Source organism: Rhinopithecus bieti, unplaced genomic scaffold (assembly GCF_001698545.2).
Source record: "Rhinopithecus bieti isolate Rb0 unplaced genomic scaffold, ASM169854v2 scaffold_5260, whole genome shotgun sequence".
Taxonomy (NCBI): Eukaryota; Metazoa; Chordata; class Mammalia; order Primates; family Cercopithecidae; genus Rhinopithecus; species Rhinopithecus bieti.
This window is the reverse complement of record NW_016805896.1, coordinates 40986-63184: the sequence shown is the minus strand read 5'-3', so window position 1 is coordinate 63184 and position 22199 is coordinate 40986. Positions and strand designations below refer to the sequence as shown.

Genomic DNA, 22199 nt, shown 5'->3' with positions numbered 1-22199 from the left:
TCATCTTGTTTTGTTCTTAAGAAAGGAATATCTTCTCACCCACAGCAACCAATGATTTGAGGCAACAGCTGTTTTCCTAACAGCTGCTTAGCTTGGCATCATTTTCTCTGAGCAGCCAAAGACTGAAAGAGTTGTGACTGTGACTGCCAGCAGACTGTGTGTGGGACTCCTTTTGGCAGTTAGAATTAAAGGATCCAAAGATTCAAAGAACTTCAAAGGCTGCCACCAATGTGAGAAACCAGTGGGACTGTAGTGAGGTCATCAGCTGTCTCCAGGAAGGACAGTGAGATCTGAGAGCATATCTGCTTCTCACTGAAGAGTACCCACGAGCTCAGCCTCTTGAAGAAAGCCCACCTTGGTCCAGACCTTCACTGACAGCCCAATGGCAGTGGCAGCAGCTCTGACCGGACTCCAAGCAGAAGCCAAGTGCTCCATCTGTCTGGATTACCTGCGTGACCCCGTCACCATCGAATGTGGGCACAACTTCTGTCGTTCCTGCATCCAACAGTCCTGGCTGGATCTACAGGAATTGTTCCCTTGCCCTGTCTGTCGTCACCAATGTCAAGAGGGGCACTTCAGGAGCAACACTCAGCTGGGAAGGATGATTGAAATTGCCAAGCTACTCCAGAGCACCAAGGGCAATAAAAGGAGGCAGGAAGAGACAACCTTGTGCGAGAAACACAACCAGCCCCTGAGCGTTTTCTGCAAGGAGGACCTGGTGGTGTTGTGTCCCCTGTGCACTCAGCCCCCTGACCACCAGGGCCACCATGTGAGGCCCATAGAGAAAGCTGCCATTCATTATAGGAAAAGATTCTGCAGTTACGTCCAGCCCCTGAAAAAGCAGTTGGCAGACCTCCAAAAATTAATAAACACTCAAAGCAAAAAGCCCTTAGAACTGAGAGAGATGGTGGAAAATCAAAGGCAGGAATTATCCTCTGAATTTGAGCACCTCAACCAGTTTTTAGACCGTGAACAACAGGCAGTTCTCTCCAGATTAGCTGAAGAAGAGAAGGACAACCAACAGAAACTCAGTGCAAACATAACAGCATTTTCAAACTACAATGCCACACTCAAAAACCAGTTAAGTAAGGTAGTAGAGCTCAGCGAGCTGTCTGAACTGCAATTGCTGTCACAAATTAAAATTTTCTATGAGTCTGAAAATGAGAGTAGCCCATCGATCTTTTCAATTCATTTAAAGAGAGATGGCTGCAGTTTTCCTCCCCAGTATTCTGCTCTGCAGAGAATTATAAAGAAATTTAAAGCAGATATAGTTCTAGACCCTGAAACAGCACACCCTAACCTGATTGTATCTGAAGATAAAAAATGTGTGAGATTTACAAAGAGAAAACAAAAGGTTCCTAGTTTCCCAAAAAGATTTACAGTCAAGCCAGTTGTTCTAGGTTTTCCAAGTTTTTATTCTGGCAGGCATTTCTGGGAGATTGAAGTGGGGGATAAGTCAGAATGGGCTATTGGCATTTGCAAAGATTCTCTTCCCACAAAGGCCAGGAGACCCTCATCAGCCTCGCAGGAATGTTGGAGAATTGAGCTGCAAGATGACGGCTATCGTGCACCAGGGGCTTTTCCAACCCCTCTATTGTTAGAGGTGAAAGCCAGGGCCATTGGCATTTTCCTGGACTATGAGATGGGTGAGATCTCATTCTATAACATGGCTGAGAAATCTCACATCTGTACTTTCACTGACACTTTTACTGGACATCTTCGGCCTTATTTCTATGTAGGACCAGATTCACAACCTCTCAGAATCTGTACAGGGACAGTTTGTGAATGAAAACCCACCTGTTAGGCTGAATTATTTTACTACTTGTCAATTTTTTTTTTAATGGAAGATGCAGAGGCTATTGTATTAATATATCTAGGAATATAATCCCTCTAGTATTTTTCTTTCACAGTTTCCAAGAAGAAAACTTTATGTTGCTCTAACAACTGTCCATAAAACAGGGCTAAGAATGGCTCCCTCCCGGGAATGTCGTGGGGGTTACCTATCATGTGCATGGACCTGGCACATTACTGAGTATAAGGGTGATTATTTCTGTTTTTCAGAAAGTGAAGATGGAGCTTGCAAAGGATGAACCAGAATAAACTTATCAATTTTGTCTCCTCTGTATAAAGGTTGGATTGTGCTATTCCTGACACATACTAAGCAGGGAGCAGGTTGTAACCCTTAGTTAAACCACAGGGCACAATTTAAAGGGGTGGAGTGGGCAACACAGGGAGAGGGTAAGCATTTTTAGCCTTTAACGTGAGGCTTTGACAGTTTTTTCTGTTATCCCCAGAAGCCACCTACTGGTGGCACTCACTACATTAGGTTTCTGCTCCCATAATTTTCATTTCTTCCTGTATTCTTTGCTATTGTGCATAGTACTTTGGAATACAGTGACTTATTATGACACTGGAGAGAACTGGAAAATCTTGTTACTAACAGACATTACTGTTAGATACCATGTCAGAGACTAAAAGATGAATCACTGGCAGGATGGTATACCTATATTTACTCAGAATGTTTTCTTATAAAGACAGCTAACATTTATTGAGCCCTAACTATATCTCAGGAGTTGCAGTATTTTTAAAACAATTTTTAAAACTCTGAGATGTAGGCAGTGAGCTGTTAAAAAAAAAAAGTTTAAAATTAAGAAAACAGTTTCAAGACAAAGTATCCTAGTTAAGATGACTCAGCCAGTGGTAAAGATATTCGGAGTGGCCAGGCGCAGTGGCTCACGCCTGTAATCCCAGCACTTTGGGAGGCAGAGGCGGGCGGGGCATGAGGGCAGGAGATCGAGACCATCCTGGCTAACACAGTGAACCCCGTCTCTACTAAAAAAAAAAAAAAAAAAAAAAAAATTAGTCAGGCATTGTGGCGGGGGCCTGGAGTCCCAGCTACTGGGGAGGCTGAGACAGGAGAATGGCATGAACCCAGGAGGTGGAGCTTGCAGTGAGCCGAGATTGCGCCACTGCTCTCCAGCCTGGGCGACAAAGCAAGACTCCGTCTCAAAAAAAAAAAAAAAAAAAGATGTCCAGGGGTGCCTTCAATCACTGACAAACCAGCCCCTTAAATGGTTTGTCAATGGAATGCTTTATAACATACACAGAAAGTAATAAGGTATTTTTCCCTCTGACTATGGAAAAGGAGATGTCCACAGGTCCATGTATAGACTGTTAGGATGCTACACTAACTTAACCAGAAGGATCTGGGTTTCTATCTAGGTTCCACTAATGTCTGGTAGTGGGCTTAAATTCGGACATAAAATGGACATAATACTTTATTTTGCATGAAAGTTATGAAAGTGAAGTTATATATGTATGTGTATGCACCAAAGCTAATTTATATATATATATATATATATACATACACTTTTTTAAATAGAGACGGGACTCACTATATTGCCCAGGTTGGTCTTGAACTCCTGAGCTCAAGTGGTTCCCCTTGTCTCAGCCTCCCAAAATGATGGGATTACATATGTAAGCCACTGTGCCCAGCCCTTATCTACTTTATTTTATTTATTTTTCAATTTTTTCAGAGATGAGGTCTCACCCTGTTGCCCAGGCTAGAGTGCAGTGGCACAATCATAGCTTGCCGTAACCTTGAACTCCTGGGCTCAAAGGATCTTCTCACCTCAGCCTCTGAATTTTTTATTTTTATTTTTTTGAGATAGGGTCTTGCTCTGTTACTCAGGCTGGAGCGCAGTGACAGGATCATGTTCACTGCAGCCTCAACCTCCCAGACTCAAGCAATCCTACTACCTCAGCCTCCCGAGTAGCTGGGACCCCAGGCATGCGTGCCACCATGTCCAGTTCACTTTTTTTTTTTTTTTTTTGAGACGGAGTTTCGCTCCTGTCACCCAGGCTGGAGTGCAGTGATGCGATCTCAGCTCACTGCAACTTCTGCCTCCCAGGTTCAAGCGATTCTCCTGACTCAGCCTTCCAAGTAGCTGGGATTATAGGGACCTGCCACCCAGTTAACTTTTAATTTTTTAATTTTCTGGCAGGGTCTTTGTTGCCTAGCCTGGGTTCAAACTCCTAGCCTCAAGTGATCCTCCCTCCTCCACCTCCTGAAGTGCTGGGATTACAGCTTGAGCCACCATGCCCAACCCATCCAGGCAATTTTTATTTATTTTTATTTTATTTTATTTTTTAGTAGAGATTGGGTCTCACTATATTGACCAAGCTCATTTTGAACTCCCAGCCTCAAGTGACCCTTCTGCCTCAGCCTCCCAGAGTGTTAGGAGTATAGGCATGAGCCACTATGCCCAGACCGAAAAAGATATTTCTGACACAGCAGGGGAAATGTGAGTATGGCGGGGTGTTAGGTGATAACAGGGAGCTGTTAATTCTGCTAGGTGTGACAGCATTGTGGTTGAGGAAACGCTCTTATCCAGAGTAAAATATTTAGGGGTGAAATTGTATTTCTATGATTTTTATTAAAGAGCTCCAGCCGAAAAAAAAAAAAAAAAAAAAAGGAGAAAACGAAGCAAATGTGACAAAATGTCGTTAATTGTCAAGTCTAGGTGATGGACGTTTCACTTTATGTACTATTCTTTGTACTTTAAATAAAAAGAACAAGCAAAGATGTTTCCCTTTTATCCATATGTTCTGAGTTAAGGTTTCTGGTATGACTCTGCCATTTCTACCTGAAGTTTGAATGGGCACACTTACAGTTGAATGAACATGTTTATCCCTACTCTCCTGTCTAAAACTCAGTGAAATTGTGTATTTTGACTAGTTTTAAATTTCTTAAGATTTGAGAAACTAGCTGTTGAGCTATAAATATTAGTAACTGTCCATTTCCTCAGAATTGGACCAAGTGCAAACTGGATGACTTTTGAATAGTTGTTATCAAGTGGGATCTGTATTGGCTATATATATATACATAATGTATACTTTTTTTTTTTTTTTGAGATGGAGTCTCACTCTGTCACCCAGGCTGGAGTGCAGTGGTGCGATCTCTTCTCACTGCAACCTCTGCCTCAGCCTCCCGAGTAGTTGGGATTACAGGCGCCTGCCACCACGCCTGGCTAATTTTTGTATTTTTATTAGAGATGGGGCTTCACCATCTTGGCCAGGCTGAGGTCTTGAATTCCTGACCTCATGATGCACCGACTTCAGTCTCTGGGATTACTGGTGTGAGCCACTGCACCCAGCCATATAAAAATCTTTTCTAACCACTAGGCAACCAGGTATATATATATATGTGTGTGTGTGTGTGTATATATACACACACACATATATGTATATATACACACACATATGTATATATGATATAGGTATCATATATATGAATATCATATATTCTTTTAATAAGATAGTGTAAGAAAAATATGGTGCCTCTTCTTTTTTATTGTTTATTTTTTTGCGACTGCTCTTGTCATCCAGGCTGGAGTGCAGTGGTGTGATCTCAGCTCACTGCAACCTCTGCCTCCTGGGTTCAAGCAATTCCTCCTGCCTCAGCCTCACTAGTAACTGGGATTACAGGCATCTGCCACCAAACCCAGCTAATTTTTGTATTTTTAGTAGAGATGGGGTTTCACCATGTTGGCCAGGGTGGTCTCAAATTCCTGACCTTAGGTGATCAGCCCACCTCAGCCTCCCAAAGTTCTGGGATTATAAGCATGAGCCACCATGCCCGGGCCAGCCTCTTCTATTGTTTAATACCTAGTTTTCTATATAAATTATGTTAAAAACTTTTCAGGATTACACTTCACTTTTTTTTTGGAGACAGGGTCTTGCTCTGTCACCCAGGCTGAAGTGCAGTGGTGTGATCTTGGCTCACTGCAACCTCTGAGCCCCTCTACCACACCGGTCTCAAGTGATCCTCCCACCTCAGGCTCCCAAATAGCTGGAACCACAGGCCTGCACCATCACACCTGGCAATTTTTTGGGGTTTTTAGTAGAGATGGTCTCTATCCAGGCTGCCCAGGGTAGTCTGAAACTCCTGAGCTCAAGTGAACCACCCACCCCCAAAGTGCTGGGATTACAGGCATGAGCCACTGTGCCTGGCTACATTTCACTTTTGGTTTCCAATTGGGTAAATGTTTTTGATTATTATGCTAGTAATTTTACATGCTTACTAAAAATCAAATAATAGGCATATAAATAAAAATTATTAGTGTAACCTCACCTATCCATACACATGCACACAGTTTTGGTATATATAGAGATTTCTTTGGCCTACATAAACTAGTTTATGTAAGTTCTTTTTATATGAACTAATCTGTAATAAGGCCAATATTAGGATTTGAATGATACGAAGAAAGTAGATCATAAACTTGTTAGTACATTTTGGGACCTTAAGAAGAATGGGAAGCCAATGAGAAGCTTGAACCAGGGAACTGATACAATCCGATTTTCCTGTCTCATTGGCTGTATCACTCAAATTCCAAATATTAGTCTTAGCTGGATATATAAATTTAGAAGTCAGCAGTAATTGCATAGAAACTAGGCTGGGCGCTGTGGCTCATGCCTGTGATCCCAGCACTTTGGGAGGCCGAGGCGGGCAGATCACTTAAGGTCAGGAGTTCAAGACCAGCCTGGCTAATATGGTGAAACCCTATCTCTACTAAAAACACAAAAATCAGCTGGGTGTAGTGGCATGCACCTGTAGCTACTCAAGAGGCTGGGGCAGGAGAATGACTTGAATCTGGGAGGCGGAGATTGCAGTGAGCCAAGATCGCGCCACTGCACTCCAACCTGAGCATCTCAGGGAGACACTGTCTCAAAACAAAACAACAAAAAAAGTGAAAACTACAACTTTAAAGTTCCAGAAGCAAAGATGATGGTGTACAGATCACAAGAGGAATGTTCAAACTTTGACACGTAGAGAGGTAATTGCTTGATTTTAAAAAAGGGGCCGGGCGCGGTGGCTCAAGCCTATAATCCCAGCACTTTGGGAGGCCGAGACGGGTGGATCACGAGGTCAGGAGATCGAGACCATCCTGGCGAACATGGTGAAACCCCGTCTCTACTAAAAACTACAAAAAACTAGCCGGGCGACGTGGCAGCGCCTGTGGTCCCAGCTACCAGGGAGGCTGAGGCAGGAGAATGGCGTGAACCCGGGAGGCGGAGCTTGCAGTGAGCTGAGATCTGGCCACAGCACTCCAGCCTGGGTGACAGGGCGAGACTCCGTCTCAAAAAAAAAAAAAAAAAAAAAAAAAAAAAAAATTAAAAAAGGTTCCTGGCTGAGGGCCGTGGCTTACGCCTATAATCCCAGCACTTTGGGAGGCCAAGGCGGGTGGATCACCTGAGGACATGAGTTCAAGACCAGCTAGGCCAACATGGTGAAGCCCTGTCTCTACTAAAAATACAAAAATTAGGCCAGGCATGGTGGTTCACACTTGTAATCCCAACACTTGGGGAGGCCGAGGTGGGTGGATCACGAGGTCAGGAGTTCGAGACCAGCCTGGCCAACATGGTGAAACCCTGTCTCTACCAAAAGTACAAAAAATTAGCCGAGTATGGTGGCGCATGCCTGTAATCCCAGCTAGTTTGGAGACTGAAGCAGGAGAATCACTTTAACCTGGGAGGCAGAGGTTGCAGTGAGCCAACATCATGCCACTGCACTCCAGCCTGGGCAACAAGAGCGAAACTCCGTCTTAAAAAAAAAAAAAAAAAAGCTGGGCATGGTGGCATGGGCGTGTAGTGTGTAGTCCCAGCTACTCGAGAGGCTGAGGCAGGAGAATCACTTGAACCCATGAGGTGGAAGTTGAACCACTGCACTCCAGCCTGGGTGACAAAGCAAGACTCCATCTCAAAAAAATAAAAAATAAAAAAGGTTCCAGTGGAATTGTAAAAACATAAATCATAAAAAATTTAAAAAGGTAAGGAGGAGTGGATGGGATCAAATATAGGTCTCATAAATTCCTTATGAGAAGTTGAGGGATTTCCCATCTCATGACCTCTTTTTTGTTTTTGAGACACAGTTTCCGCTCTTGTTGCCCAGGCTGGAGTACAATAGCATGATCTTGGCTCACTGCAACCTCTACCTCCCGGGTTCAAGCAATTCTCCTGCCTCAGCCTCCTGAGGAGCTGGGGTTACAGGTGTGCGCCACCACACCCAGCTAATTTTTTGTATTTTAGGAGAGACAGGGTTTCGCCATGTTGGCCAGGCTGGTCTCAAACTCCTGATCTCAGGTGATCCACCCTCGTTGGCTTCCCAAAGTGCTGTGATTACAGGCATGAGCCACCATGTCTGGCCTCATGACTTCTATTTTTAATCCTGATATACATAAATTTTTTCAACTAAAAATTTTTTCTTGGTGTAAATTACTACAAAACATTATCCATATTGTGGATCTGGTTTCAAGTCATACAGGAAGTCATTTCCTACACCATGGTTGTAAAAATGGTCTCCAATATTTTCTCATATCTTCATGGTTTTTAGAAGCATGCTTTCGGATGGGCATGGTAGCTCATGACTGTAATCCCGGCACTTTGGGAGGCCAAGACTGGAGGATCACTTGAGGCCAGGAGTTCCAGACCAGCCTGGACAACACAGTGAGACCTCATGTCTAAAATAAATAAATAAATAAATAAACAAACAAACAGGAAAAGGACCGTTTAGATTACTGTGGGCCCACAGAGCTGATTAAAGAAAATCTCACCATCTCTCTTGATTCCTAATTTAATCACACTGCAAATTCTCTTGCTATGTAAATTAAAATATTCACAGGTTCCTGGGATTAAGACACGAACATCTTTGGGGCCGGGACATGATTTTGTCTACTACAGTCCATCTTCTGGTCCCAAACATGAACATCTGTCCCATATGCAAAATACTTTCACCTCATCTCAACATCCACAAAGTCTCAACCTGTTACTATTGTAATATTGGTTATACAATTCTGTTTTTCAAAAATCGTAGAACTATATACCAACAGTGAATTTTACTGAATATAAACATTAAAATGGGTATTGAAAAAAGACGAAACAGCAAAGGAGAATGAGAAGAAGTCACCAATAAGGTGGGAAGAAACCAAGAGATTGTGCTGACCTGGAAGCCAAATAAAGAAAGTATATTAAGGAGTATGTAATATGGCCAGGCAAGGTTGCTCATGCCTGAAATCCCAGCACTTTGGGAGGCTGAGGCAGGTGGATCACCTGAGGTCAGGAGTTTGAGACCAGCCTGGCCAATATGGTGAAGCCCCGTCTCTACTAAAAATACTCAAATTAGCCCAGCATGATAGTGGGTGCCTGTAATCCCAGCTACTCGGGAGGCTAAGGCATGAAAATCGCTTGAACCCGGGAGGCACAGTTTGCAGTGAGCTGAGATTTCACCACCACTGTACTCCACTCAGGATGACAGAGCCAGATGCTATCTTAAAAAGAAAAAAAAAAAATGCAGTTCCAATTACATGCCCATGATTGCCATATGAAGTGTCTATACACACTCCTGCCAAGCCTGGATATAACGAATCTCTTTACTCTTGCCACTATGAGTCATGAAAATACCATTTAACTTGAATTTTCCTGATGAATAATGAGGTGGGACATCTTTTCACATAGTTTGGACATTGTGTTTCATCTACAAACTGCATGTATTTATCCTTTGCTTATTTTTCTTTGCTTTGTTTTTTAAATCTTAAATTCAATTAATATTTGAATATGTATAAGAATCAAGTTTTGAAACTCAAAAGGTAGAAAAGGATAGTTTGAAAAACCTTGGCTCCTAGCCACCCAGTTCCCCATCCCAGAAGCAACCAAAGTTATCAAGTTTTCTAGTTTTAGAGACAGTCCATGCATATATAAAGAAAATGTACACATCTTTTCTTCTCTCTTTTTATGCAAATAGTAGCATGCTATCAGTTGGCACCTGGCTCTTTTTATTCAAAAATTATTTGGAAATTATTTCCTTCTCAGTAAAGAAAGCTGCCTCGGCCGGGCGCGGTGGCTCAAGCCTGTAATCCCAGCCTTTGGGAGGGCCGAGACGGGCGGATCACGACGGGTCAGGAGATCGAGACCATCCTGCGCTAACACGGTGAAACCCCGTCTCTACTAAAACTACAAAAAACTGCCGGGCGACGTGGCGGCGCCTGTAGTCCCGCCTACTCGGGAGGCTGAGACAGGAGAATTGGGGCGTGAACCCGGGAGGCGGAGTTGCAGTGAGGCCTGAGATCGGCCACAGCACTCCAGCCTGGGGGACAGAGCGAGACTCCCGTCTCAAAAAAAAAAAAAAAAAAAAAAAAAAAAAAAAAAAAAAAAAAAAAAAAAAAAAAAAAGAAAGGCTGCCCTCATATTTTTTGATGGTGTTATTTAACAATCTTCTACTGATGAAGACTGAATCTGTAGTTTCATTTCTGCGCTATAACAATATCATTGAATTAATGCTGTATCATAGGTGCGGACTATTATTGCCAGGATAAATACCTGGAAGTAGAGTCACAGGGTCAAAGGACATATGCATCTGTGCATTCTTTTTTTTTTTATTTAATTTTTAAAACAACTTGCGTAATCAATTTATTAAAATAGCTTGACTTAAGCATCTTGCAATGGTGACTTTCCACCTCAACTCCTGGCTCAATACTGATGGAAGTCATCTGCATAACAATCTCAGAAGGACTGTGCAAGTCAATTGAGGGTCGCTTGCTGGTTCTCATTCTGGAAACGCTCTCAGTCTTAGAACCTTCACCACAGGAGTTTTTTTTTGTAGTGCATTCTCAACGTCTTGGTATTCGAACTGGTCCTTTCACTTTGAGATTCTTTTTTTTTTTTTTTTTTTTTGAGACGGAGTCTTGCTTCTGTCGCCCGAGGCTGCGGAGTGCCGTGGCAGGATCTCAGCTCCACTTGCAAGCTCCGGGCCTCCCGGGTTCACGCCATTCTCCTGCCTCAGCCTCCCGAGTAGCTGGGATACAGCCTCCGCCCACTCGCCCCGGCTAATTGTTTGTATTTTTAGTAGAGACGGGGTTTCACCGTGTTAGCCAGGATGTCTCGATTATCCTGACCTTATGATCCACCCGTCTCGGCCTCCCAAAGTGCTGGGATTACAGGCTTGAGCCACCGCGCCCGGCCCACTTTGAGATTCTTTACCTTTGTGCTTCTGATCAAGTCAGCACACACCTTTTCCAGGGATTTTGTGTTGCGGCTCCTTAGAGTGATTCGAATTCAGTGAATTGCCACCTCCAGGGCTCCACGGGTGTTTTTCCGGTATCCTTAACAGCCACGGCTGCTGTGCGGCTTCCTGACCTACTCGTTCCTCTGCAAGAGCGAACAGCAGTGAGTCGGGAGCAGGAGCTTGCGGGTCAGCGATCCACAGCACCTACGAGCGCGTCTTCCTCAAAGAGCATTCTAACAGATATTTCGAAGTCTGCCCTGCCCTCCACAGAGGTTACCAACACGTCTCGGTAGGATACAGGAGAACGCTGGTTTCTCTACAGACTTGCTCACATCAAGTGTTAACGTTTTTCTTCTATCCGCTTTGCTAACTCAGTGTCAGTCACTGAGGAGTTCTCTTATTATAACGGAAGTTTATTATCTTTTCATAGAAACCATTCCTGTTTCCTTTACTGTTAACTGTTCATACACTTGGCCCTTTTGGAGGCAGTCATTCTTTTTCTTTTTTCTTTTTCTTTCTTTTTTTTTTGAGACAGTGTTTCGCTCTTGTTGCCCAGGCTGGAGTGCAATGGCACGATCTCCGCTCTCCGCAACCTCCGCCTCCCGGGTTCAAGCGATTCTCCTGCCTCGGCCTCCTGAGTAACTGGGATTACAGGCACATGCCACCACGCCCGGCTAATTTTTGTATTTTTAATAGAGACGGGGTTTCAGCATGTTGGCCAGGCTGGTCTCTAACTCCTGACCTCGTGATTTGCCCGCCCCGGCCTCCCAAAGTGCTGGGATTACAGGCATGAGCCACTGTGCCTGGCTTCTTTTTCTTGTGATTTGTAGGATCTTTGGTGTTACAGAATTCTACCCTTGGTCTGTGACCCTTGTCTGGGTAAAAAAAAAATTTTTTTTTGAGATGGAGTCCCGCTCTGTCGCCCAGGCTGGAGTGCAGGGGCACAATCTTGACTCACTGCAACCTCCAAGATTCTCCTGCCTCAGCATCCTGAGTAGCTGGGATTACAGGCGCATGCCACCATGCCCAGCTAGTTTTTGTATTTTTAGTAGAGATGGAGTTTCACCATGTTGGCCAGGCTCATCTTGAACTCCTGACCTCAGGTGATCCACCCGCCTTGGCCTCCCAAAGTGCTGGGATTACAGGCCTGAGCCACCACCATGCTTGGCTTTTCTTTTCTTTTTTTCTTTTTTTGAGATAGGGTTTTGCTCTCTCACCCAGGCTAGAGTGCAGTAGCGCAACCACAGCTCATTGAATCCTCAGCCTCCCGAGCTCAAGTAAATCTCCCACCTGTGCCTCCTGAGTAGCTGGGACTACAGGCATGGGCCACCACACATGGCTAATTTTTTTCTATGTTTTTGTAGAAACAGGGTCTCACTATGTATTCCAGGCTGGTCTTGAATTCCCGGGCTCAAGTGATCCTTCCACCTCCACCTCTCAAAGTGCTGAGATTACAGGGTGTGAGCTACCGCACCTGGCCTTTATTTAAAAAAAATTTTTTTAGAGGTGGGGTCTTGCTATGTTGCCCAGGCTGGTCTTGAACTCCTGAGCTCAAGGGATCCTCTTGCCTTGGCCTCCCAAAGGGTTGGGATTATGGGCATGAACCACTGCACGTGGCCCTTTTTTTTTTTTTGAGAGAGAGTCTCACTGTTGCCAGGCTGGAATTCAGTGGTGCGATCTCAGCTCATTGCAACTTCCCACTTCTGGGTTCAAGTGATTCTCCTGCCTCAGCCTCCCAAGTAGCTGGGATTACAGGCACATGCCACCACGCCCAGCTAATTTTTGTATTTTTAGTAGAGACAGGGTTTCACCATGTTGGCCAGGCTGGTCTTGAATTCATGACCTTAGGTGATTCTCCCGCCTCGGCCTCCCAAAGTGCTGGGATTACAGGCATGAGCCACGGAGCACAGTGGGTTAAAATGGGCCCCATTTTTAACAATAAAATATTTGAATCAGCTGGGGTTTAGTAGATATGAATTATGAGGCAGGGATATAACATAAGTTCTTGATGCTTTCCCTCATTGTCTTCATAACATTTATCCTTTTCTTGGCAGTGCACCTGGGGCATGATGATATGGTTTGGATGTTGTCCCTGCCCAAATCTCATGTTGAAATATAATCCTCATGCCTGTAATCCCAGCAATTCAGGGGGCTGAGATGGGCGGATCGCCTGAGGTCAGGAGTTCAAGATCAGCCTGGCCAACATGGTGAAACCCCATCTCTACAAAAAATACAAAAATTAGCCGGGCATGGTGGCACATGCCTGTAATCCCAGCTACTGGGGAGGCTGAGGCAAGGGAATCGCTTGAACCTGGAAGGCAGAGGTTGCACTGAGCCAAGATCATGCCACTGCACTCCAGCCTGGGTGACACAGCGAGACTCTGTCTTAAAATATATGTAGATATAATCCCCAGTGGTGAATCTAGGGCCTGGTGGTGGGAGGTGTTTGGGTCATAGGGGTGGATCCTTCATGGCTTGGTGCTGTCTTCACAATAGTGACTCAGTTCTCACAAGGTCCGGTTTTTGTAAAGTGTGGCACCTTCCCCTATCTTGCTCCTGCTTTTGCCAAGTGACAGGCCTGCTCCCGCTTTGACTTTCACTGTGAGGAAAGGCCCCCTGAGGCCTCCCCAGAAGTGGAGTAGATGCCTGCATCATGCTTATACAGCCTGCAGAACCCATGAGCCAATTAAACCTCTTTTCTTTATAAATTAAAACAATAAACATTGAATGAGCTAACTTTTCTGCAGTGAATTGAAACAACATCTTTTGGCCAGGTGCGGTGGCTCATGCCTGTAATCCCAGCATTTTTGGAGGCTGAGGCAGGTGGATCACCTGAGGTGGGGAGTTTGAGATCAGCTTGACCAACATGGCGAAACCCCATCTCTACTGAAAACACAAAATGAGCCAGGTGTGGTAGCGTACACCTGTAATCCCAGCTACTTGGGAGGCTGAGGCAGGCGGATCTCCAGAGGTAGGGAGTTCGAGACCAGCCTGACCAACATGCAGAAACCCCGTCTCTACTAAAAATACAAAATGAGCTGGGCGTGGTAGCTTGTACCTGTAATTCCAGCTAGTCGGGAGCTGAGGCAGGAAAGAATGGGCTTGAGCCCGGAGCAGAGGCTGTGTGAGGCTGAGAATCACACCAGCTGCACTCCTGCAGGGCAAGCAAGAGCAAACTCTCGGGGTATTGTTGAACCTCGTCTCCACAAAAAAAAAAAAAAAAAAAAGACCATAAAAGAAGCACTTTTTTTTTTTTTGAGACAGAATCTCATTCTGTCGCCTGGGCTGGAGTGCAGTGGCACAATCTTGACTCACAGTAACCTCTCTGCCTCCCGGGTTCAAGTGATTCTCCTGCCTCAGCCTCCAGACTAGCTGGGACGACAGGCATGTGCTACCACGCCCGGCTCATTTTTGTATTTTTAATAGAGACGGGGTTTCACTATATTGGCCAGGCTGGTCTCAAACTCCTGACCTTGTGATCTGTCCACCTCAGCCTCCCAGTGCTGAGATTAGAGGCATGAGCCACCGTGACCGGACTGAAACATCTTTCATGTACTAAATTCTCATATACAATTTGGTCTGTTTCTAAATTTACTATTTTGTTTCATTGATCTAATTATTCATGTGCAGTAGCACAGTGTTTTAATTATTACGTTATTATAATACACTTAATACCTTGTAGTATTAATCCTCTTGTACATAGATTGAGAGAGAATTGCCATGTTTGTGACGTCAAGACTTTCTATCCAAGGACACAGCATACCATTTCAAGTCTTCTTTTTATTCTTCAGTGGTGTTTTAAAGTTTTCTTCAAAAAGATCTGGGTACTTCATCTTTTTTGTTATTATTGTAAATGGGGCCTTTTCTTCAATTGTGTCTCCTAACTGGTAGTTGCTTGTATTAAAGGAACTGATTTTTACCTATTAATTTCATACCCAGAACCTTACTGAATATTCTTGTTTATATATTTTGTGATAGTTTTCTTTTCTTTTTTTTGAGACAGAGTCTCGCTCTGTCGCCCAGGCTGGAGTGCAGTGGTGCGATCTCAGCTCACTGCAACCTCTGTCTCCCAGGTTCAAGCAATTCTCCTGCCTCAGCCTCCCAAGTAGCTGGGGATTACAGGTGCCTGCCAACACACCCAGCTAATTTTTGTATTTCTCATAGAGATGGGGTTTCACCATGTTGGCTAGGCTTGTCCTGAAATCCTGACCTCAAGTGATCTGCCCCACTCAGTCTCCCAAAATGCTAGGATTATAGGCGTGAACCACCGCGCCCGGCCTGTAATAGTTTTTCTACTTAGGTTCTTTGGAGTTAGCTGGGTAGTCAATCATTATTTGAAAAGAAAATGCAATCTATATAACTTCATATACTTTTTCTTATCTAAATGTTTTGTTGGATCTTCCAGAACAATAAGAAATAGCAATAATATGAGTGAATATTTTTATTTCTGATGTTAATGGGAACATGTCTACTGTTTCCTACTAACTTTATCGATTTATTTTATTTTAATATTATTTTTTAAAAGATAAAGAGATGGGGCCTCACTAAGTTGCCCAGGCTGGTCTCCAACTCCTTGGCTCAAGCAATCCTCATACCTCGTCCTCCCAAAGTGCTGGGATTATAGGCATGAGCCACCATGACTGGCCATCTGTTTTCTAATAGGTTACTTTGATCTTTTTTTTTTTTTTTGTAGAGCGGAGTCTCGCTGTGTCGCCCAGGCTGGAGTGCAGTGGCGCGATCTCGGCTCACTGCAGGCTCCGCCTCCCGGGTTCCCGCCATTCTCCCGCCTCAGCCTCCGAGTAGCTGGGACTACAGGCGCCCGCCACCGCGCCCGGCTAGTTTTTTGTATTTTAGTAGAGACGGGGTTTCACCGTGTTAGCCAGGAGGGTCTCGATCTCCTGACCTCGTGATCCACCCGCCTCGGCCTCCCAAAGTGCTGGGATTACAGGCTTGAGCCACCGCGCCCGGCCGGTTACTTTTATCTTATTCATTTAAATTACAAATGTGGGCTGGGCACGGTGACTCATGCCTGTAATCTCAGCACTTTAACAGGAGTTCGAGACCAGCCCGGCCAACCTGGTGAAACTCTGTCTCTACTAAAAATACAAAAATTAGCCGGGCGTGGTGGCAGGCGCCTGTAGTCCCAGCTACTGGGGAGGCTGAGGCAGGAGAATCGCTTGAACCTGGGAGGCAGAGATCACAGTGAGCGGAGTTTGCGCCACTGTACTCCAGCCTGGGCGACAGAGCGAGAATCCGTCTCCAAAAAAAACACAAAATTTATTTTCAATAGAGACAGGGTCTTCATATGTTTCCCAGGCTGGTCTCCAACTCCGAGGCTCAAGCGATTCTCCAGCTGTGGCCTCCCAAAGTGCTGGGATTACAGATGTGAGCCACCATACCCGGCCCCAATTTGAAATTTCTATCTGAACATCTAGTTCCTCTATAATAACAGAAATGTCTTAAATATTTAATATGGGACTGGATTAATAGGAGCACAGCTCTAAAAGGTTAACAAATATTCCTGAATATATTGTTATATGCAATCATCAATGGTACCTTTCCAATTGTATTTTAAACCGATTCTTTTTGGTATGTAAGAAAATCGTTGATCTTCATGTTTTATAGTTTGCCACCCTTGCTAATGGTTTTTCTTAAATTCTCTAGATGTCTAACGGTTAATTCTTAAATTTTCTAGATATTAATATATAACCATCCCATGCACAGATTAATCCTGCTCCTTTATCCAACTGTACTGATGAGCACTTTTCGACAACAGTAAATAGCAGTGATTATGAAAAGATCAGTCTTATCTCTTTTATTTCTGCTATTTTGTTATTTTTTAGTATATCCTAAACTTTTTTTTTTTTTTTTTTTGAGACGGAGTCTCGCTCTGTCACCCAGGCTGGAGTGCAGTGGCTGGATCTTGGCTCACTGCAAGCTCCGCCTCCCAGGTTCACACATTCTCCTGCCTCAGCCTCCTGAGTAGCTGGGACTACAGGCGCCTGCCACCTCGCCCGGCTAGTTTTTTTTGTATTTTTAGTGGAGACGGGGTTTCACCGTGTTAGCCAGGATGGTCTCGATCTCCTGACCTCGTGATCCGCCCGTCTCGGCCTCCCAAAGTGCTGGGATTACAGGCTTGAGCCACCGTGCCCGGCCGAGATAAACTTTTAAACAAGACCTTAAAAAATAATCTTTAGTTCAGGACATCATAAACAGAAAGTGAAAACAGAGCCCAGGTTACGGCTAGATTACAGGAACAGGCTTTGAGCATGTGTGAGCATAGTTTTTCTACTACAATTCCAGTAGTGAAATCACTGAAGTTAGTGACATTAATTCATCAACAGATATTGAGTGCTTACTTTGTGCCAGACACTGTTCTATGTATGAAGGATACAGTAGTAAGCAAAAGATAGAACTTACATTCTATCAGGAGACAGAGACAAAGTAAGCAAGTAAGTTACATGTAGTATTTTCCCCTTATCTGCAGGGGAAACATTGCAAGACCTCAGGTGGATGCCTGGAGCCACAGATAGTACTAAACCCTACGTAGACTATATTTTTTCCTATCCACATGTAACTATGATAAAGTTAAATTTATAAATTAGGCACAGAGAGTAACAACATCAATAACAAAATAAAACAATTACAACAAAATACTATAATAAAAGTTATGTGTGGTGTTGTGGTGCACATCTATAATCCCAGCTACTCAGCAGGCTGACAGAAGTAGGGGGATTTTTTTTTTTTTTTTTTTTTGAGACGGATTCTCACTCTGTCACTTAGGCTGGAGTACAGTTGTGCGATCTTGGCTCACTGCAACCTCCACCTCCCAGGTTCAAGCGATTCTCCTGCCTCAGCCTCCTGAATAGCTGGGATTACAGACATGTGCCACCATGCCTGGCTAATTTTTGTATTTTTAGTAGAGATGGGGTTTCATCATGTTGGCCAGGCTGGTCTCCCAACTCCTGACCTCAAGTGATCCACCCGTCTCGAACTCCCAAAGTGCTGGTATTACAGGCATGAGCCAAAAGTGACATTGGAACAAAGACTTGAAAAAGATATATGGCAGTTGATCATTCCAGGCAGAGGGAACAGCAAGCACAAAGGTCCTCAGGTGAGAATGTGCTTGGCAATCCAAAAGTCACAGTGTGACTGACACAGGGTGTACAAAAGAACACTAGGAGAGAGGAGGTGGGGTGGGGTGGGAAGTAGAGATTTTCTAGGTCTCTGAAGGCCACTGTCCAGGCTTTGGGGCTTTTACTGAGTGAAAAAGGAAACCATCAGGGTAGTATGTTTTAGAAGGATATTGTTGGCTGCTGTGTTAAGCATAGATTTTTTTTTTTTTTTTTTGTATGTGCATGGGGCTGGGGGTTCAGAGTGGAGAGGTGGTAAGAAGCAGAAAGACCACTTAAAAGACTATTATAGGCTGGGTGCGGTGGCTCACTTTGGGAGGCCAAAGCGGGCGGATCATGAGGTCAGGAGTTCCAGACCAGCCTAGTCAGCATGGTGAAACCTCATCTCTACTAAAAATAAAAAAAGCAGGCCTGTAATCCCAGATACGCAAGGAGGCTGAGGAAGGAGAATCGCTTGAACGTGGGCAGTGAAGGTTGTAATGAGCCAAGATTGCAGCACTGCACTCCAGCCTGTGTGATAGGAGTGAGACTCCATCTCAAGAAAAAAGAAAAAGGAAAAGAAAAAGAAAAACACTATTATAATAGGGCCGGACACAGTGACTCCTGCCTGTAATTGCAGCACTTTGGGAGGCCAAGGCGGGCGGATCACCTGAGGTCCAGAGTTCAAGACCAGCCTGGTTAACATGGTGAAACTCCCTTTCTACTAAAAATACAAAAAATCAGCTGGGTGTGGTGGTACGCGCCTATAATTCCAGCTGCTCCGGAGGCTGAGGCGGGAGAATCACTTGAACCTGGGAGGCGGAGGTTGCAGTGAGCCCAGATCGTGCCACTGCACTCCAGCCTGGGCAACAGAGCAAGACTCCGTCTCAAAAAAAAAAAAAAAAAAAAAACCAACCCCAAAAGACTATTATAATAGTCCAGGTGAAGATGATCGTGGCTGAGGAAGTAGCATTGGGGGTGCCAAGAATTGCTTGGACTCTGGGTATGTTTTAAAGGAAAAGCCTGCAGGATTTGCTGATGGATTGTCTACAGGGCTTGAGGGAAAGAGGAGTTGCCATTACAGAGGTGGAAGAGACTGTGGCAGATGGCTCAGCTGGGGACAATGTTCTGTTTCAGGTGTTTTTTTATATACCCAAGTAGTGATCTAGAAGAGGCAGTTGGATACATGTGTCTGGAGTTCAGGGACAAAGGCCTGGCTGAAGATTCACATTTGGAAATTATCAGCTCATAAATTCTATCAAAGTCATGAGATTGTGTGAGACACCAAAAGCGTGAACGCTGATGGAGAAGCCAAGAGGCCCAGGGGTTGAGTCCTGGAGAATACCAATGAAAAGGAACTTGCAAAGCAGATAAAAGAAGAAGCTAGTGAGGTAGAAGAAAACCAGGAGAATGTAGTGTCCTGGAAGCCAAGCTGAAATAAAGAGTCAAGGAAGAAGTGATCAACTGTGGGGAAAAGAGAGATCAGGTTGTTACTGTGTCTGTGTAGAAAAGGAAGACATAAGAAACTCCATTTTGATCTGTACTAAGAAAAATTGTTTCTGCTTTGAGATGCTGTTAACCTGTAACTTTAGCCCCAACCCTGTGCTCACAGAAACATGTGCTGTATTGAATCAAAGTTTAACGGATTTAGGGCTGTGCAGGAGGTGCCTTGTTAACAATATGTTTGCAGGCAGTATGCTTGGTAAAAGTCATCGCCCTTCTCCATTCTCGATTAACCAGGGACACAAGGCACTGCGGAAAGCGGCAGGGACCTCTGCCCAAGAAAGCCTGGGTATTGTCCAAGGTTTCCTCCCACTGAGCCTGAGATACGGCCTCTTGGGAAAGGAAAGGCCTTACCGTCCCCCAGCCCGACACCCATAAAGGGTCTGTGCTGAGGAGGACTAGTGAAAGAGGGAGGCCTCTTTGCAGTTGAGATAAGAGAAAGGCTTCTGTCTCCTGCTCATCCCTGGGAATGGAATGTCTCGGTGTAAAGCAGACCATTCCCATTCGTTCTATTCTGAGATAGGAGAAAACCGCCCTGTGGCTGGAGGCGAGATACGCTGGCAGCAGTACTGCTCTGCTACTCTTTGCTACACTGAGATGTTTGTGTAAGGAGAAACATAAATCTAGCCTACCTGCACATCCGGACACAGTACCTTGTCTTGAACTTATGATACACATTCCTTTGCTCACATGTTTCCCTGCTGACCTTCTCCCCACCTGTTGCCCTGCTACACTCCCCTCGCCAAGATAGTAAAAATAATGATCAATAAATACTGAGGGAACTCAGAGACCGGCGCCGGTGCAGGTCCTCGCATGCTGGATGTGCCAGTCCCCTGGGCCCACTGTTCTTTCTTTATACTTTGTCTCTGTGTCTTATTTATTTTCTCAGTCTCTCGTCCCACCTGATGAGAAATACCCACAGGTGTGGAGGGGCAGGCCCCATTCAATCAACTGAGCCAAGTGTTGCTGATAAGTTAAAAGAGGAGACCTATGCATTCATCTCCAACTTAAGCAATGTGGAAGGAAGTTATTGGTGACCTTGCCAAGAACAGTTTCAGTAGAGTAGTAGAGTGAACAGTGAGACTGGATAGAGAGGAGGGGAGAAGAATTAGAGATAGACTTCCCTGGTTTACGAATGAAACAACATTCCTTAGGAAACCTAGGGAATGTTTTCAAATTTTAAATTTGTGATTGTCACATATTCAAAGTTTGATTGTTCAAGAACTCAAGAGCTTACTAGGTGTGAGTTTTGTATTCAAGATTTATAAAAGCATCTCAGTTCAGACTGAGATCACTAAAATCTCTGAAACGTACAGACATGTTAAAGGGCATGTCTTTCTAGCCTTTTCTGTAAAAAGAACAGGAAAAGGAGAATATAAAATTCATTTGCCATTGACTTTCTGAATGGTTACAGCATGAAAGATAATTTTTTTTCCCATGAGCCTTATCATACCATACATCTCAGCCACATTAACAGAAGGTCGCATTTAGAGAAGAACAACTGAATTTATCAAACCCAATAGTTGGTTTATTTGTCTATGGTGTTAACTCCTCCTTCCACTCCCCACCACCAACCACCACCATTAAAATGTAGATACCATGAAAACAGGCATCCTTTCTGTCCTATTGACCCCTGAATTCACAGCACCTGGAATACTTTCTGGCACACAGTCAGCTCTCATATGTTAAGTGTTAAATAAAATTAAACTAAATGCATGTGTATGGAGACACTTTTGGTTGTCACGAGATTCCAAGAGCATCCTAGTAACCAGGATGCTGTTAAACAGCCTACAATGCACAGGAGAGACACCCCTCCCCCAACAAAGAATTGTTCAACCCAAAATGTCAGCAGGACTGGCGTTGAAAAACCTTGTCTTAGAGAAATTTGGGGAAAAATAAGAAAAGAGAAAGGATTAACTTGACTCAAATAAGACTTTTGTTTGAATCCCGGGAAGAAGAAAGAGGGCCTATGGCAGAAGCCTGGATATACTAAAATTCACTCAAGCCACTGGCAGCTCTCCCATGACAAGAAGATATGCAATCCCAGCCAGGTGCTGTGCCTCACGCCTGCAAACCCAGCACTTTGGGAGGCAGAGGCAGATGGATCACGAGGTCAGGAATTCGAGACCAGCCTGGCCAACACAGTGAAACCCTGTCTCTACTAAAAATACAAAAATTAGCCAGGTATGGTGATAGGCACCTGTAATCCCAGCTACTTGGGAGACTGAGGCATGAGAATTGCTTGAACCTGGTAGGCAGAGGTTGCAGTGAGCTGAGAGCGTGCCACTGCACAGCCTGGGGGATAGAACAAGACTCTGTCTCCAAAAAATTAAAAATATATATATATCCAATGTGGCTCTGGTTATTCATTAGTGTAAAATTTTCACCAGTGCTGGGGGAGGAAGAATCCAGGCTGCAGTGTTTAAACAGTAAATGACAAAAGAACCCAAAACAACAAACTAGGATGTATTTCTAACAAACACTGGGACTATCTTCAACAGGTAAAGGAAGATTTTATATCTGTA

At 44.3% G+C, this 22199-nt stretch overlaps 1 protein-coding gene and 1 pseudogene across 1 annotated transcript; one reads left to right on the top strand and one right to left on the bottom strand.

Annotated features, from left to right (window-relative positions):
* Nucleotides 1-382: 382 nt before the first annotated feature.
* On the top strand, nt 383-1789 carry TRIM75 (tripartite motif containing 75). The gene has a single exon (XM_017874125.1). It carries the CDS (start codon nt 383-385, stop codon nt 1787-1789), a length of 1407 nt encoding a protein of 468 aa, XP_017729614.1.
* An 8641-nt stretch (nt 1790-10430) lies between these two features.
* The window catches only part of LOC108530854 (40S ribosomal protein S20-like), a 20671-nt pseudogene continuing 8902 nt past the window's right edge, over nt 10431-22199 (bottom strand).